This window comes from Engystomops pustulosus, chromosome 7 (assembly GCF_040894005.1).
Source record: "Engystomops pustulosus chromosome 7, aEngPut4.maternal, whole genome shotgun sequence".
Taxonomy (NCBI): Eukaryota; Metazoa; Chordata; class Amphibia; order Anura; family Leptodactylidae; genus Engystomops; species Engystomops pustulosus.
In genome coordinates this window covers 166,126,743-166,141,163 of record NC_092417.1, presented here as the reverse complement: position 1 = coordinate 166,141,163, position 14,421 = coordinate 166,126,743, and the positions used below count along the sequence as shown (strand labels likewise).

Here is a 14,421-nt window from a genome sequence, read left to right as displayed (position 1 = left end):
AAAGACTTACCGGCTATGGAGAGGGCTCAGCCCGTGAGCCCTCTCCATGCAGCGCGACCCGACCGCCGCCGTGAATACACGGCGGGCGGTGCTTTTCCAGGTGGGGGCCGCAAAATGTTGTCCCGCGGGCCGCGAGTTTGAGACCCCTGATATAGAGGATGTGTCTGCTCTCCTCCTGTGTGGTGTAGTATATAGAGGATGTGTCTGCTCTCCTCCTGTGTGGTGTAGTATATAGAGGATGTGTCTGCTCTCCTGTGTGGTGTAGTATATAGAGGATGTGTCAGCTCTCCTCCTGTGTGGTGTAGTATATGGAGGATGTACATGCTCTCCTCCTGTGTGGTGTAGTATATAGAGGATGTGTCAGCTCTCCTCCTGTGTGGTGTAGTATATAGAGGATGTGTCGGCTCTCCTCCTGTGTGATGTAGTATATAGAGGATGTGTCAGCTCCCCTCCTGTGTGGTGTAGTATATAGAGGATGTGTCAGCTCTCCTCCTGTGTGGTGTAGTATATAGAGGATGTGTCTGCTCTCCTCCTGTGTGGTGTAGTATATAGAGGATGTGTCGGCTCTCCTCCTGTGTGGTGTAGTATATAGAGGATGTGTCAGCTCTCCTCCTGTGTGGTGTAGTATATAGAGGATGTGTCAGCTCTCCTCCTGTGTGGTGTAGTATATAGAGGATGTGTCTGCTCTCCTCCTGTGTGGTGTAGTATATAGAGGATGTGTCTGCTCTCCTCCTGTGTGGTGTAATATATAGAGGATGTGTCTGCTCTCCTCCTGTGTGGTGTAGTATATAGAAGATGTGTATGCTCTCCTCCTGTGTGGTGTAGTATATAGAGGATGTGTCAGCTCTCCTCCTGTGTGGTGTAGTATATAGAGGATGTGTCTGCTCTCCTCCTGTGTGGTGTAGTATATAGAGGAGGTGTCTGCTCTCCTCCTGTGTGGTGTAGTATATAGAGGATGTGTCGGCTCTCCTGTGTGATGTAGTATATAGAGGATGTGTCAGCTCTCCTCCTGTGTGGTGTAGTATATAGAGGATGTGTCAGCTCCCCTCCTGTGTGGTGTAGTATATAGAGGATGTGTCAGCTCTCCTGTGTGGTGTAGTATATAGAGGATGTGTCGGCTCTCCTGTGTGGTGTAGTATATAGAGGATGTGTCTGCTCTCCTCCTGTGTGGTGTAGTATATAGAGGATGTGTCTGCTCTCCTGTGTGATGTAGTATATAGAGGATGTGTCGGCTCTCCTGTGTGATGTAGTATGGAGGATCTTGGTAATACATGTAATAAATCTCTCTTTCTCTTATTACAGGAGTCGGCTCAGTATGGGGATCACCTCTGGTTTGAGACCAATGTGTCTGGAGACTTCTGTTATGTGGGGGAGCAATACTGCACAGCAAAGATACAGGTGAATCATGTGTGAGGGATAATTCACCTTTTATAAAACCTATATCGCTTGATGGCACCTGACTATTACCATTCAGTGACCCCCAGTTTAGGTGTGGTGCCCTATCTTCCTGTATAAATTCTAATACCCTTCTTTACAGTAGATGTGACCCTATAACCTACATTGTACTCCTTTGGAAGAGTAGCTTTGAATTAATGTAATAGATTTAAACCATCTCAATCCATTTTAGGGAATTCTCGAACTCTGATGGTCCTACTTAACGGGTTCATCGTCTGGTTAATTCTTTGTGTACTGATGGATGTATTTAGTTGTGGGTCTATATACAATACTCCAACTTAACAAGGGGCAGAAAACCCATTTACCTCTGTACAATATACTGTCCCTAGAATAGGCCGATGTATATACCAAAATATCCTTCTGTATAGCCAATGAGCGAGATCAAAAGGTTGTCTGTCCTCTGTCGAGCAAGATAAGTGATATTCCATATTAGTAAAACCAGAATTGTGTAGGAAATTTTTCAGATATCTTTTTTTTTCCTGCTTCCCGACGATCTGGCGTTTTTATAGAAACTTTTCGTTTTTGTGTTTCAATGCAAATGAACACCTAAGTGCACGGGCGATGTGGTTACCCGTTTCTTCTGCTTTCTATCAGCCACTTATTACGTAAGTGTTCCCATTTACCCAACAAGTGACAATTTCTAAGGTATAGAAAAAAGAAAATGGCTCCATTAGCAGGAATGGCCCCGCCCCCTGTGCACCGAGAAGCTCATTTGCATCAAAAGAAACACATAGTTTTCTGAAATATATCATATTTTGCTGGGAAATAGGATGTATGGGAAGCTTAAAATGTTCTAGGTACAATGCAGATTTTGATTGTGGGGACACTTAATTTCATAGTTTTTTTAATTACATTTTTATATATTTTGATGCACAAATATGTAAGATTCACTTACCCGTCCCTGTGCTATACATGTAAGTGTGACTCACAGGTGTTCTCCCTCCCGGGAGCTCTTTCCCACTGATCCTGTAATGAGGGAGTGACAGTCGGGGGTCGTCCCTCCCGCTGGGGGCTCCTTAAGCTGACGCTCCACATGAAGCCCTTTGAAGCAGGTCCAGTTTGCTCCATTACTGCTCTCTGTAAGGGGAATACAGATGTTACACAATTTTAAATGGATGAATATTAGATTTATTAATAGATGGATAACACAAAATAGGCAGCACTCAAATAATTAGTCGAAAATCTATGGTACTTTTTATACCACGTTCTGCCTTTCATTCCATATACATGCAGGTTCCGTTGTCAGGTGGTTAGATCGATGGACAGAAATATTTGTAGGTGGATGGATGAAAAAGCAGGAATAGTAAGATATTAGCTGGTGCAGGGAAGATATAGATTTGGAACATTGGATGATTGGATTGGTTGGAAGGAAAGGCTACAAATACGAGATTTTTAATAATAGATACTGGTATTAGGTTTTTACAAGATGGATAATATATAAATTAATAGGTGATAGATGCATAGATACTACATAGATAGTTATGGAATGGATAGATGTATAGATATTAGATAGATATTGGATAAATAGATAAAATTAATGAAAGGCAGCATAGAAAAAAAATCAAATGCAAAACAGGCAGTTTGTTTCATGGCTAAATATATTAGATGTATGGATGGAAAGGTGAGAGATGGATGGATAGATTGATATGGGAGAGATGGCCGGATATGGGAGAGACGAACGGATGGATAGATAGATATGGGAGAGACGAACGGATGGATAGATAGATATGGGAGAGACGGATGGATAGATAGATATGGGAGAGACGGATGGATAGATAGATATGGGAGAGACGGATGGATAGATAGATATGGGAGAGACGGATGGATAGATAGATATGGGAGAGACGGATGGATAGATAGATATGGGAGAGACGGATGGATAGATAGATATGGGAGAGACGGATGGATAGATAGATATGGGAGAGACGGATGGATAGATAGATATGGGAGAGACGGATGGATAGATAGATATGGGAGAGACGGATGGATAGATAGATATGGGAGAGACGGATGGATAGATAGATATGGGAGAGACGGATGAATAGATAGATATGGGAGCGACGGATGGATAGATAGATATGGGAGCGACGGATGAATGGATGGATATGGAGCGACGGATGAATGGATGGATATGGGAGCGACGGATGAATGAATGGATGGATATGGGAGCGACGGATGAATGAATGGATGGATATGGGAGGGACGGATGAATGGATGGATATGGGAGAGACGGACGGATGAATGAATGAATGGATATGGGAGAGATGGACGGACAGATGAATGAATGGATATGGGAGAGACGGATGGATATGGGATTTGATAGACATGGGAGAGACGGATGGATGATTGAATGGATATGGGAGAGACGGATGGGTGAATGAATGGATATGGGATGGATGGAATTGACCAGGTCCTAGAACAAACCTCTTTTCAGTTCCATTGTGACCATTTCTCTAGAAGACCAATATTCAATTTCAGATTTTCTACTTTGCCTCTAAATCTTTGTGCACAGTTGGCAAAACTTAAAGTGCAGTTTCATCTTAAATTTGTAAATAAGATTCATATCATTTGTAAAGATTACAAAGTACACTGTCCCCGTCCTGTGCCGTCCTCTGCATGTCACGTGCCTGTGCCCTGTACTGGCTCCGGGGTCGTACAATGTCGGCCGTTCCAGCAGCCACTTGATGACGTGACGGGAATAGCTGTGGATTTTCTCCATTGTGCTGCACAAATCCTTATCCGCCTGTACAGAAAGCTTCTCCCCACTTATTCTTTGTGTCTGACTAATAAATATGGAGCAGGATTTATGTGCAGGGGAGGACGGCAGAGATGAAGAACAGAATATGGATATGGACTTTGTTTATAATCTTTCCAGATTTAGAATCCAGAATTTTTTTTTAACTTCCTTCTTAGCCAGATGCTTTAATCTAACTTTTCAATGCTGTTTGGAAAAGACATAGGGCCATCGCCCTACCCTGAAGATCGACCATCAAAATAGAGCATGATAAACCAGGGACACTTTATTTATCTACTTTATTTATCTACATTTATTTATCTACTTTTAAAATTAACTCATAAAATTATGCTAATGAGCTAAAAGGGCTACCAGAGACCCTCCATGCTGTAGCTTCACAGGCTGTTGCGCTGTATAGGAGCACTTCCCCCTCCCACTTTGTAATATTAAAGCAGACAGAGGGAGGAGGAAGTGCCGAGCAGGGGGAGACAGTGTAACAGCCTGTGAATCTCCAGCACAGAGGGCCTCTGGTAATGCCCCAAGAGCTCCTCAGGCTCGTTAGCATTTATTTTAACTGTTGATTTTAGAAGGAAGTAAACCATGGCTAGCAGATATAAGAAGTTTACCAAAGCCTGGATCTATGAGTAAGTCCTCCTGGTTCGTTATATCCCTGGTCATGTGATGTCACACAGGTGCACGGCTCATTGTATCCCTGGTCATGTGATGTCACAGAGGTGCACGGCTCGTTATGCCCCTGGCCATGTTATATCACACGGGTGCACGGCTTGTTATATCCCTGGTCATGTGATGTCACATGGGTGCACAGCCATGCGCCTGTGTGACATCGCATGACCAGGGATATAAGGAGCTGTGCACTTGTGTGACATCACATGACCAGGGATTGGTGTTGATCCACGGGAAATAAAGAATGCAGCTTCCTATAGAATAACAGCAAGCAGAGATCTAGAAAACGGCAAGGAATTGATTCAGAAAGTATATTGGAAAGAAGTTTTCATCACACAAACCATATCAAGTATTTACTGGTAGTGGACAACGCCTTTAAGTGATTGGGAATATTGAAATTCCGCTGCCTGAGCCTTGTGTCTTTTCTCATAGCAGATATTGAGTAAGAGGGGTCCCCTGTGTACATTAGACGAGCTGGTATTCTTCCTGGGGGTGACACTGTCAGTTTGGGGGGTGCTTGTGCCATGTGGGGTTCCTGTCCATGGAGCTACTACTCATCTCACCTCCCAATGCCCATAGTACCAGATACTGGGACCATACAAGGAGCGGAGTGCCAAGCCCGGGCACCTGTACACCATCAGTCAGCTGCCACTCGTGGCCCAGGACTAAGCCATCCCTTCTCCGCAACCCATTGCTTGTTGAACAGTTGGGCAGGTCACAGTTTGCCCAATGCTTTATCAGCAGCTGCCTGGCATTGATTGCCCCAGCTCTCTTCTAGCGACAAGTCTTTTATTTTGGAGTCAGTTTTACTTCTGACTTTCCATTCTGTGCGGTGAGACGACAGCGCCGCTCCTCGCCTGACCTACTTGGTGTAAATGAGGCCCATGGAGTCCGATGTCTTCTTGCTGTGCTGCCTGGAGTGTTTTATAGATCCCATACACTCTCCAAGGTATAAACATTCCCTGCGGACCCCATAAACTTTTTTTTTGTCTCTTCAACAGCAAAAGTCGGCGTCCCGGAGGAAATGTGCGGCGTGTAAGATAGTGGTTCACACTCCCTGCATCGAGCAGCTAGAGAAGGTGAGCTGTCTTCTAAATTCTCGCCTAATCCCAGCAGAAATTTGTTGTTTTCTTCTCTTTTTTTTATTCTAAGGTCCGCTTGTGCTTCCCTTCCAGATAAATTTCCGATGTAAACCGTCATTCCGTGAATCTGGTTCCCGCAATATACGAGAGGTACAGATTACGCTATTATTCTATTTTTATTTTTGTTCATATTTTATATCCTTTAGCTGATAAAGAGCCTCCTGACACTGGGAACCCTAGTGAATTGCGCGTTTAGTTACCCCGCAGCGCCACCTCAGGAGCACTTAAGTATTGCGTGATCACATCAAGATGTAATGGGGGTCATTTACTAAGGGCCCGATTCGCGTTTTCCCGGCGCGTTACCCGAATATTTCCGATTTGCGCCGATTTTTCCCTGAATTGCCCCGGGATTTTGGCGCACGCGATCGGATTGTGGCGGATCGGCGCCGGCATGCACGCGACGGAAATGGGGGGGGGGCGTGGCCGAACGAAAACCTGACGGATTCGGGAAAAACCGCCGCATTTAAAACAAAAAATCTGTCGCGGAGCTTGCACTTACCTTCACTCAGCCCAGCTTGGTGAACTCCAGCGCGTTCCGATGCTTTTCAGCGCAGCAGCGCCACCTGGGAGACGGCGGAGGGACTACCTTAATAAATCCCGGCCGGACCCGAATCCAGCGCAGAGAACGCGCCGCTGGATCGCGAATGGACCGGGTAAGTAAATCTGCCCCAATGACTGTGCTTATGATCTGTCAAATTTTCTTTCCCTATAGAGTAATTACTTTTTTTGTAAACACCTTCTCTCCTTGCTGTTCAATTTAAAAAGGGGTTATACCAAATATTCCTACCTCTAGCCCCTCCAGCAATCACAAGAAGGGGTGTCCCTTGGACCTATATGAATGGACCAGTGGTCTAATGTAGTTTGCTTATACAACTGCTGCTCCGTTCATATGCAGATGCTGTAATTTTTGAGGCTCTTCGATGTTGTATCCCATAATTCGTAATCTGTGAGAGTCCTAGGTGTTGGGCCACACACTTATCCATGAGAGTTCCAGTGATTGCACCCCACAATCGCTAAATCATGACAGTCCCAGTGGTTGGACCTCCCCAATCGCCTATCTTAGGGGTTGGACCCTCGCAATCACTAATCCTTGAGAGTCACATTGGTTGGACTCCACAATCAGTAATTCTTTAGAGTTCTAGTGTTTTGGACCCTACAATCGCTAATCCTAGAGAGTCCAGTAGTTGGACCCTCACAATCACACAGCACATCCTATAGATAAGTTCAAAATTGGTGCAACCCTTTCAAAAACAGGTAGCAGTGGGATATCCATAATGATGACCTGTTGTGAACATCCGCTGTCCTATGTTAGCACAGTCAGTGGATGATAGTATCATAGTAAAGATGGAAAGAGGCGCAGGTCCATCAAGTCCAAGCTATAACTCAATTTTGATCGCATATTTTTGCATTAAAAGCTAGTGACAGATTCCTATAGAGCCCTATTAACTAATCAAAACTGGCCGACCCCTCCCATCTATTCCTCCCCATGTCCCATGTCTCTTCTCAGTATGTCTTGGTACCAGGGTGACATCATTACAGGTCCATTGGCCTCCAAACATTAGCAAACTGTATGCCATAGTAATGGGAATTACGCCTCTTCTTAGAGAGCTGGCTCATTAGGCGCCACTCACTAAGAAGAGGCGGCTCTCCTGGCCCCTGAATGGCTCCATATTACATCTATAATAGGCAGCCACAGTCCAGCCAGTCACCCTATTCCACACCACTTTTGACTCAATTGTATCGGGTTAAAGGGAGTGTGGCGAGCTGGTTAGGGGCGGGATTAGAGCCGACTCGTTCGCGAACAACACATCACTAGTACCCCATGCATATATATGATCACATGAAATCACATCAGCCTCAGTGGACTTCAACTCCTCCCTATCCTGCATGGACTTCAACTCCTCCCTATCCTGCATGGACTTCAACTCCTCCCTATCCTGCATGGACTTCAACTCCTCCCTATCCTCCATGGACTTCAACTCCTCCCTATCCTCCATGGACTTCAACTCCTCCCTATCCTCCATGGACTTCAACTCCTCCCTATCCTCCATGGACTTCAACTCCTCCCTATCCTCCATGGACTTCCACTCCTCCCTATCCTCCATGGACTTCCACTCCTCCCTATCCTCCATGGACTTCAACTCCTCCCTATCCTCCATGGAGGCTGCTATGATTTAATGTGATCAGATACATACATGAGGTAGAGCTTGCAGATGTAACAGGACCTTAGATTATGCCTTCCTGGTCACATGACTTTAAGTGCCCAATGATGTAACAGAGCTCTTCATACAGCAGCATATCATAGCCTGTTAATTGGGTACAAGGAGGCGGAGTCCTGCATAGTAAAATTTACCTGCACTGCCCTATGTGTCATTAGCCTCTTAGCGGGTGAATTGCATATAAGTTTACAAACTGATTTTTGTAACATTTGAAGCCCCTCGCTACCAACCTCTATGTATGTGTGTAATAACTATATAAATATACATATATCTATCAGGGAGGCAGGAGCAGTAAGCTCATAAATACATTGGACCTGTGGTGCAGGGGTGATCTACTTGTCCACCTGATCACTCCGGCCATGATCGAATCTAGTGGGGTACAATAATGACTCTTTCCATGATGTATTTGGCCTATTATTTATTTCTATAGAGATGATTGATTTGTATGTGTGTGGGGGGGAGGCGTGAACATGTTTATCTGAAAATCATTGAATGCAGTCATTTATCACAGCGATTGTTAGACAAGCCTTTCCATTTCTCTCCTGTCTCACAGCCAGTGATTGTTCGGCATCATTGGGTCCACCGGAGACGCCAGGCGGGGAAGTGCCGGCAATGTGGGAAGGTGAGGTACAGCCGGAGGATGTGGTATAGCCGTATCCTCCGTAATATACTTTGTGCTTGCTTTCCTAGGATCACTACTTGCTGTCACTGAATAGAAACATCAGTAGTACACTTGATGCGCCTGTTTTGTCGCGACCTATCAGTATAGGTGCGGTACTGTATACAAGCTTCTACTTAGGTATAAGTCAGCCGGGGTGCCTTGATGTTTAACCCTTTAGTCGTCTTCCTCAAGAGCATGCACGTTTAGAATTAAAGGGATGCCAGATTTAACTGCATAGCCCCCTCCAGTAGGTATAAAATGTCCTTTCAAAAATTTCCTCTAGTATTTGAGATCTCACCTGTTAACCTATAATTTCAAGTTCCACGTTAGCAGACAAGAGTCATATTTTACCCGAAATGAGTCACTTTTAGAGGCTGTAGACTGAGGTTTACTTCAACTGTCTCTAAGTTCCGTTCTATAGTACTTAGAAATATGGTGTCATATTAAAGACAAAAATCTCATCTTTCAGGTCGCATCGGGCTTGTGGTCCCGTAATCCAAAGAACCGGAGATGCAGGCAGTTACAGAAATAGATGAGAATGTGAACCAGTTCCTGAAATTTTTTAATTGCCTGTATCTCTGGTTCTCTAGTTTCCAGAACCACACGATGATGTGATCTGAAAGTTGAGATTCTTCTCTTTGGTATGACACCAGCAGTGTGAACTGAAGATGGGAATTTCTGAAGTGACTCTCCTTTTGCTGCCTCTTAACTTATCTGAGATGAAATTTGACTCTTCTCTGCTCTATTTCGCATAACTTTGGAGGAGATTTTTTTTTTTTTTTTTATAGGTAAATGGGTAAGATTTTACATAAAAGAGGGAAATCTAGAAAGGACATTTCATACCCTTCCTGAGGGGGAAGTAGTTGAATGGGGAAAAATCTGGTGGCAGGTCCCATTAAACAAAGTTGGTGAAGCTGGAGCACCATGACCTGGCTGTAATTTGGTAATGTATTTCCTGTGCTCCTCTCCAATGACCAGATTCATTTAGATCAGCGGTTCCCAACCTCAGTGGGGGTCGAACGATCACAACACAGGGGTCACCTAAAGCCATCAGAGCCACGATTTTATTGTGTTTTTGCCACGAATCACATGGTTTGGGGGTCACCGCAACATGAGAAACTGTATTGCGAGGTCACAGCATTACAAAGGTTGAGAACCACTGATTTAGATAGAAGCGATAAGAGCAGATAATAGGTGTGATCATTTGTGGGTTTCCTGATGAACAGGTGATATATCCTCTCCGCACGTGGCATCGCATTGGTGTCTGATTGATGATGCTTCACCTCTAACACAGGAGATGTGTGAAATCCTATACTGATAAAATGTGTTGACCTTGACAATTTTCCCAACATTGTTAATTAACTTGATGCAGTTTTAGGATAATAGCGAAAAATCACACATTTCCCAATCCATATTTATAACATTGGTATTCTGTCCAGCTAGAGGGACTCCAGTTTTTGCCCCATTAAATTAGCAGCCCCCTCAGGTAGGGGATGAAATGTCCTTTCTAGAATTCACTCTTTTATGTGCAATCACACCCATTTACCTATAAGGAATCTCCTCCAAATTCATGTAAAAATGAGCCGAGAAGAGTCACTTTTTTCCCCCTAAGAGACTAAAAGTGGAGCATCGTTTTAGACACCTCGGTTCTGTAGTATCTAGATCCATGATTCCGATATCATATTAAATATAAGAATCTCATCTCTCAGATCCTATCTGGCTTGTAGGCAAGGATCCAGACAGTTTGCAGGATGTATTTCCAGATGATAAAAATCCATCTCCCGCCTATTTCTTTACATACTTTAAATCAGAGAACCACACTCCTTACTTAAAGGTATAATCCTTATCTTTAATTTGACACCAACAACTTGTTTCTAGGTGCTGTAGAACTGCCTCTCCCTCTCCAGCCTGTAAAAGTCACTCATCTCCGGTACAAAGTGACTCTTCTCTGCTCATCATCATATGACTTGGGAGGAGATTTTTTTTTTTAAATGGTTAAACTGGTAAGATTTCACAAAAAGATATAATTCTAGAAAGAACATTTCCCCCCCTACCTGTGTATAAGTCTGTCCTAGGTCTCACACCCAGGACCTTCTGTAAGGGTGGCCGAAACACAGTTTAGTTACAAGCTCCACTTTTATCGATTTAATAATAATTTCCTTGCCAAAATACCCAATTGTAGTTCTCCTCTTACATGCATGTACTGATAGATGAAAGTGATATTAATCTATGGAATCAGACAGGGCTGGCACCAGCACTGGGCATACCTGGGCAAGTGCTGGGGCCCAGAGCTGCTGGGGGAGGGGGGCACATAAGGCAGTACATAAAGAATCTATGGGAGTGAAGGGGGGGGCGGATCTAATAAATCTTTAGGGAATCAGGGGGGCTGTATCTAAAATAATCATGAAGGGCTGTTTGGTATAATAAGTGAGGGACTATTTTAGAGAACAGGAGACTGTGTTAGTTTCTTATTTTAAATGCTGCCATGTGAGTTCACTGCAAAGGGGCCCACTGAGGCTCTGCTGCCCAGGGGCCTACTGAAACCTGGAACATATTTGGTGACACCATATGATAAAGGTCACAGCTTTGCACCTATAGCCTTTAGGTCTCTACTCTGGGATGTATCACTCATTGACTTTCATTTGATCTTTTCAGGGGTTTCAGCAAAAGTTTGCCTTTCACAGCAAAGAGATTGTCGCTATCAGCTGCTCATGGTGCAAACTGGCAGTAAGTATTGTGTCCGTGCTTATCCGCTCTGTGCGTAGTGACCGGTCTGGTTTATTAGATATACTATAATGACCCCACAAGTCAGTCCGGCATTGCCCAGGGCCCTGTATAAGCTTTCCAGGCATTTGTTACATGATTAGAACTCCATGCAAATTCTCCAAACCTGGAACATTTGCATAAATACCTAAAAAGCTGCATACAAATAAAAATGATCAGCTTACAAGGTGACTTACACGATGATGTTTAGCTTATGGGGTGATTTGGAAAGATTCTAGACGGTCTTTAAAGAAAATCTACACTTACTGATACTTACTGACTTTTATATTCGTTATCCATGGCCTCCTTCCTTCTAAAATCAACTTTTTAAATTTCTAATCAGCCTAAAGAGCTCCTTGGGGTGTTACTAGAGCCCCTGTGTCTCCCCTCCCCCCTCAGCACCACCTCCTCCCTCTGCCTGAACTCCTTCTGTTCCAATGAGATTACAGCACACAGTGGGAGGGGGAAGTGCCCCTGCACAGTGTTACAGCCTATATAGCTGCAGCATAGAGGGGCTCTGGTAATGCCCCAGGAGGCCTTTTGGCTTACTCCTCCTGGTTACTGCACAGGAGCTAAGGCAGCAGGGGGATGGTCAGACAGTGTAAGAGCCAGATCACAGAGGGGCTATGGTAGCCACTCGGGCTCATTAGCATAATTTTAAAAGTTGATTTTAGAAGGAAAGAGGCCATGGATAACAAATAAATGAAGATTACCACAGTCACGTTACATGGATCTATGAGGAAGTGTCCCTGGTTTATCAGGATGGATTTTCATGGTAGATTTAATTTTAAAGAGGTTGTCCGGAGGTTGATAAACATGTTTGCTTTCTTCCTAAATTCTTCCTGATTCTGGTATTGCAGCTCAGCTCTGTAGAAATGAATGGAGCTGAGCGGCAATACCACAACAAAAAAAAAGCTGTTTTTAAACCTCTGGACAACCCCTTTAATATTGCTCTTATTATAGTGTTTGTAATTGCTGCCATTGAATTGTCAGTGATTACCAATGCTATAATAAGAACAATCTTAAAGGGGTTGTCCAGAGGTTGAAAAAAACATTGCTGCCTTCTTCCAAAACCAGCATCACTCTACAAACGAGCTGCGATACTAGCACAATCCATGGTCAGGTGTGACGCTGTTTTAGGAAGAAAGCAGCTTTGTATTTCGACCTCCGGACAATCCCTTTAATTAACATTCTTATAGTAGTGTCCTAATTACAAATAAGTTATATAGTCATCATTGTAGCTGGACGCTTATCAATATCTGTAATCTTTTACCGGAGAATCACTTTTTTTTTGTAAAGTTTTGTAAAACTTGAGGGTTCTTAGCGCCCCCTTCTGGCTGTATATGGTTACACGGACATTGAAAATTCTCATAGAGAAGGAAAGGGGGTATCTAACCGTACACTTTCTCCTCTTGCAGTACCACAACAAGGTCTCGTGCTTCATGCTTCACCACATCGAGGAGCCGTGTTCTTTGGGGGCTCACGCTGCTGTTATTGTGCCCCCTACCTGGATAATCCGAGTTCGGCGGCCTCAGGTGAGTGCTGATGGGTCGTGCATTGGCTCCTGGTTTACATGGCACCGTCATTGATCAGGAAGGAGCATTCAACAATGTGATGATCTTATTGGATCCCATTAATGACCCTTTACTACTGGATTTAACCCTTGTTCTTACGTTCATCGATTCCTTGCAGAGTTCCATAAAATCGAGCAAGAAGAAGAAGAGACCCTCATTCAAGAGGAAGCCCAGCAAGAAGGGAGCGGAGGTGAGCTGGGAGCTAGAATAAGATGCCCCATTATAGGTTCTGTACTTGAATAACTAGGATAACTCCGTCCCTTAGGAGCCCAGGATGCGACCGTTCATCATCCGTCCCGCCCTCTGCCCCCACATGAAGCCTGTGCTGGTGTTCGTCAACCCAAAAAGCGGAGGAAATCAAGTGAGGCTCCTTATTTCACTTTACACAACTGCATTGTCTCTCTTCTTATTCGTATATCTAACGGATCCATTGGTCGGGTTCGGCATTTGGGTTTGGCCTCCTGACCTGGACATATTGCCGAATCTGGAAAATTGATTCTTTTAGCAACTATGGCTATGATTGGCTAAGGTGTGTCCTGGTTAGATGAACCCAACCATCGGGTCCGGTTATCTCTAGTGACTGCAAAAAATCTGTTTTTTTATATGGAAATGTTTCATGCTTCATTTCACCTTTAGAGCCGCTTCAGGAAAGACAACTTTCTGTTAAGATCTCCCAGTGGTTTTTAAAGGGATCATCCCAATTTAGGAAGTTATTGATAGGATATATCAATCTGTGAGTGACACCCACAGATCATGAGAACAGAACCCTCAGCAATTAGGAACACAGAGCTCAATTATCTCTGATCCCATAGAACTGATTGGAGCAGCATGACACACGCTCCAACCGTGAGTGAGTAAAGGATCCCTTTTCTCCTCATTGCTGGAATTGCTGGGGGTCCTGTTCTCATGATTGGTGAGGACCCTCACTGATTAGAAAGTTATTTCCAATTCTATGGATTGGCAATAATTTCCTAAATTACCCCTTTAGGTTACCCAACTAACCATCGGGGATTGTAAAAAGTTGTCAACCCTTTAAAGGCAGAAGGGAATTTGATGCTTATTATAGGCACATTGTGAAAATTCGGAAATGGAAAAAGCTGATTTTTTAATATTTACTTAAGACTCCGGCTTGATTGTGTTAGTGAATACAAGGTGTTACCCGGAGACGTGAAATCTGATCATTTTGCGG

At 44.0% G+C, this 14,421-nt stretch overlaps 1 protein-coding gene across 5 annotated transcripts in view; it reads left to right on the top strand.

The window, feature by feature from the left end:
- DGKZ (diacylglycerol kinase zeta) overlaps positions 1–14,421 on the top strand; it is a 146,308-nt gene that overhangs the window by 87,423 nt on the left and 44,464 nt on the right. For all 5 annotated transcript variants that reach the window (XM_072118807.1, XM_072118810.1, XM_072118808.1 and 2 more), the window contains 8 exons: positions 1,303–1,398; positions 5,875–5,952; positions 6,049–6,105; positions 8,788–8,856; positions 11,551–11,622; positions 13,077–13,193; positions 13,351–13,422; positions 13,498–13,593. In XM_072118807.1, the coding sequence (XP_071974908.1) occupies positions 1,303–1,398; positions 5,875–5,952; positions 6,049–6,105; positions 8,788–8,856; positions 11,551–11,622; positions 13,077–13,193; positions 13,351–13,422; positions 13,498–13,593 (657 nt within the window). The remainder of the gene's footprint in view (positions 1–1,302; positions 1,399–5,874; positions 5,953–6,048; positions 6,106–8,787; positions 8,857–11,550; positions 11,623–13,076; positions 13,194–13,350; positions 13,423–13,497; positions 13,594–14,421) is intronic.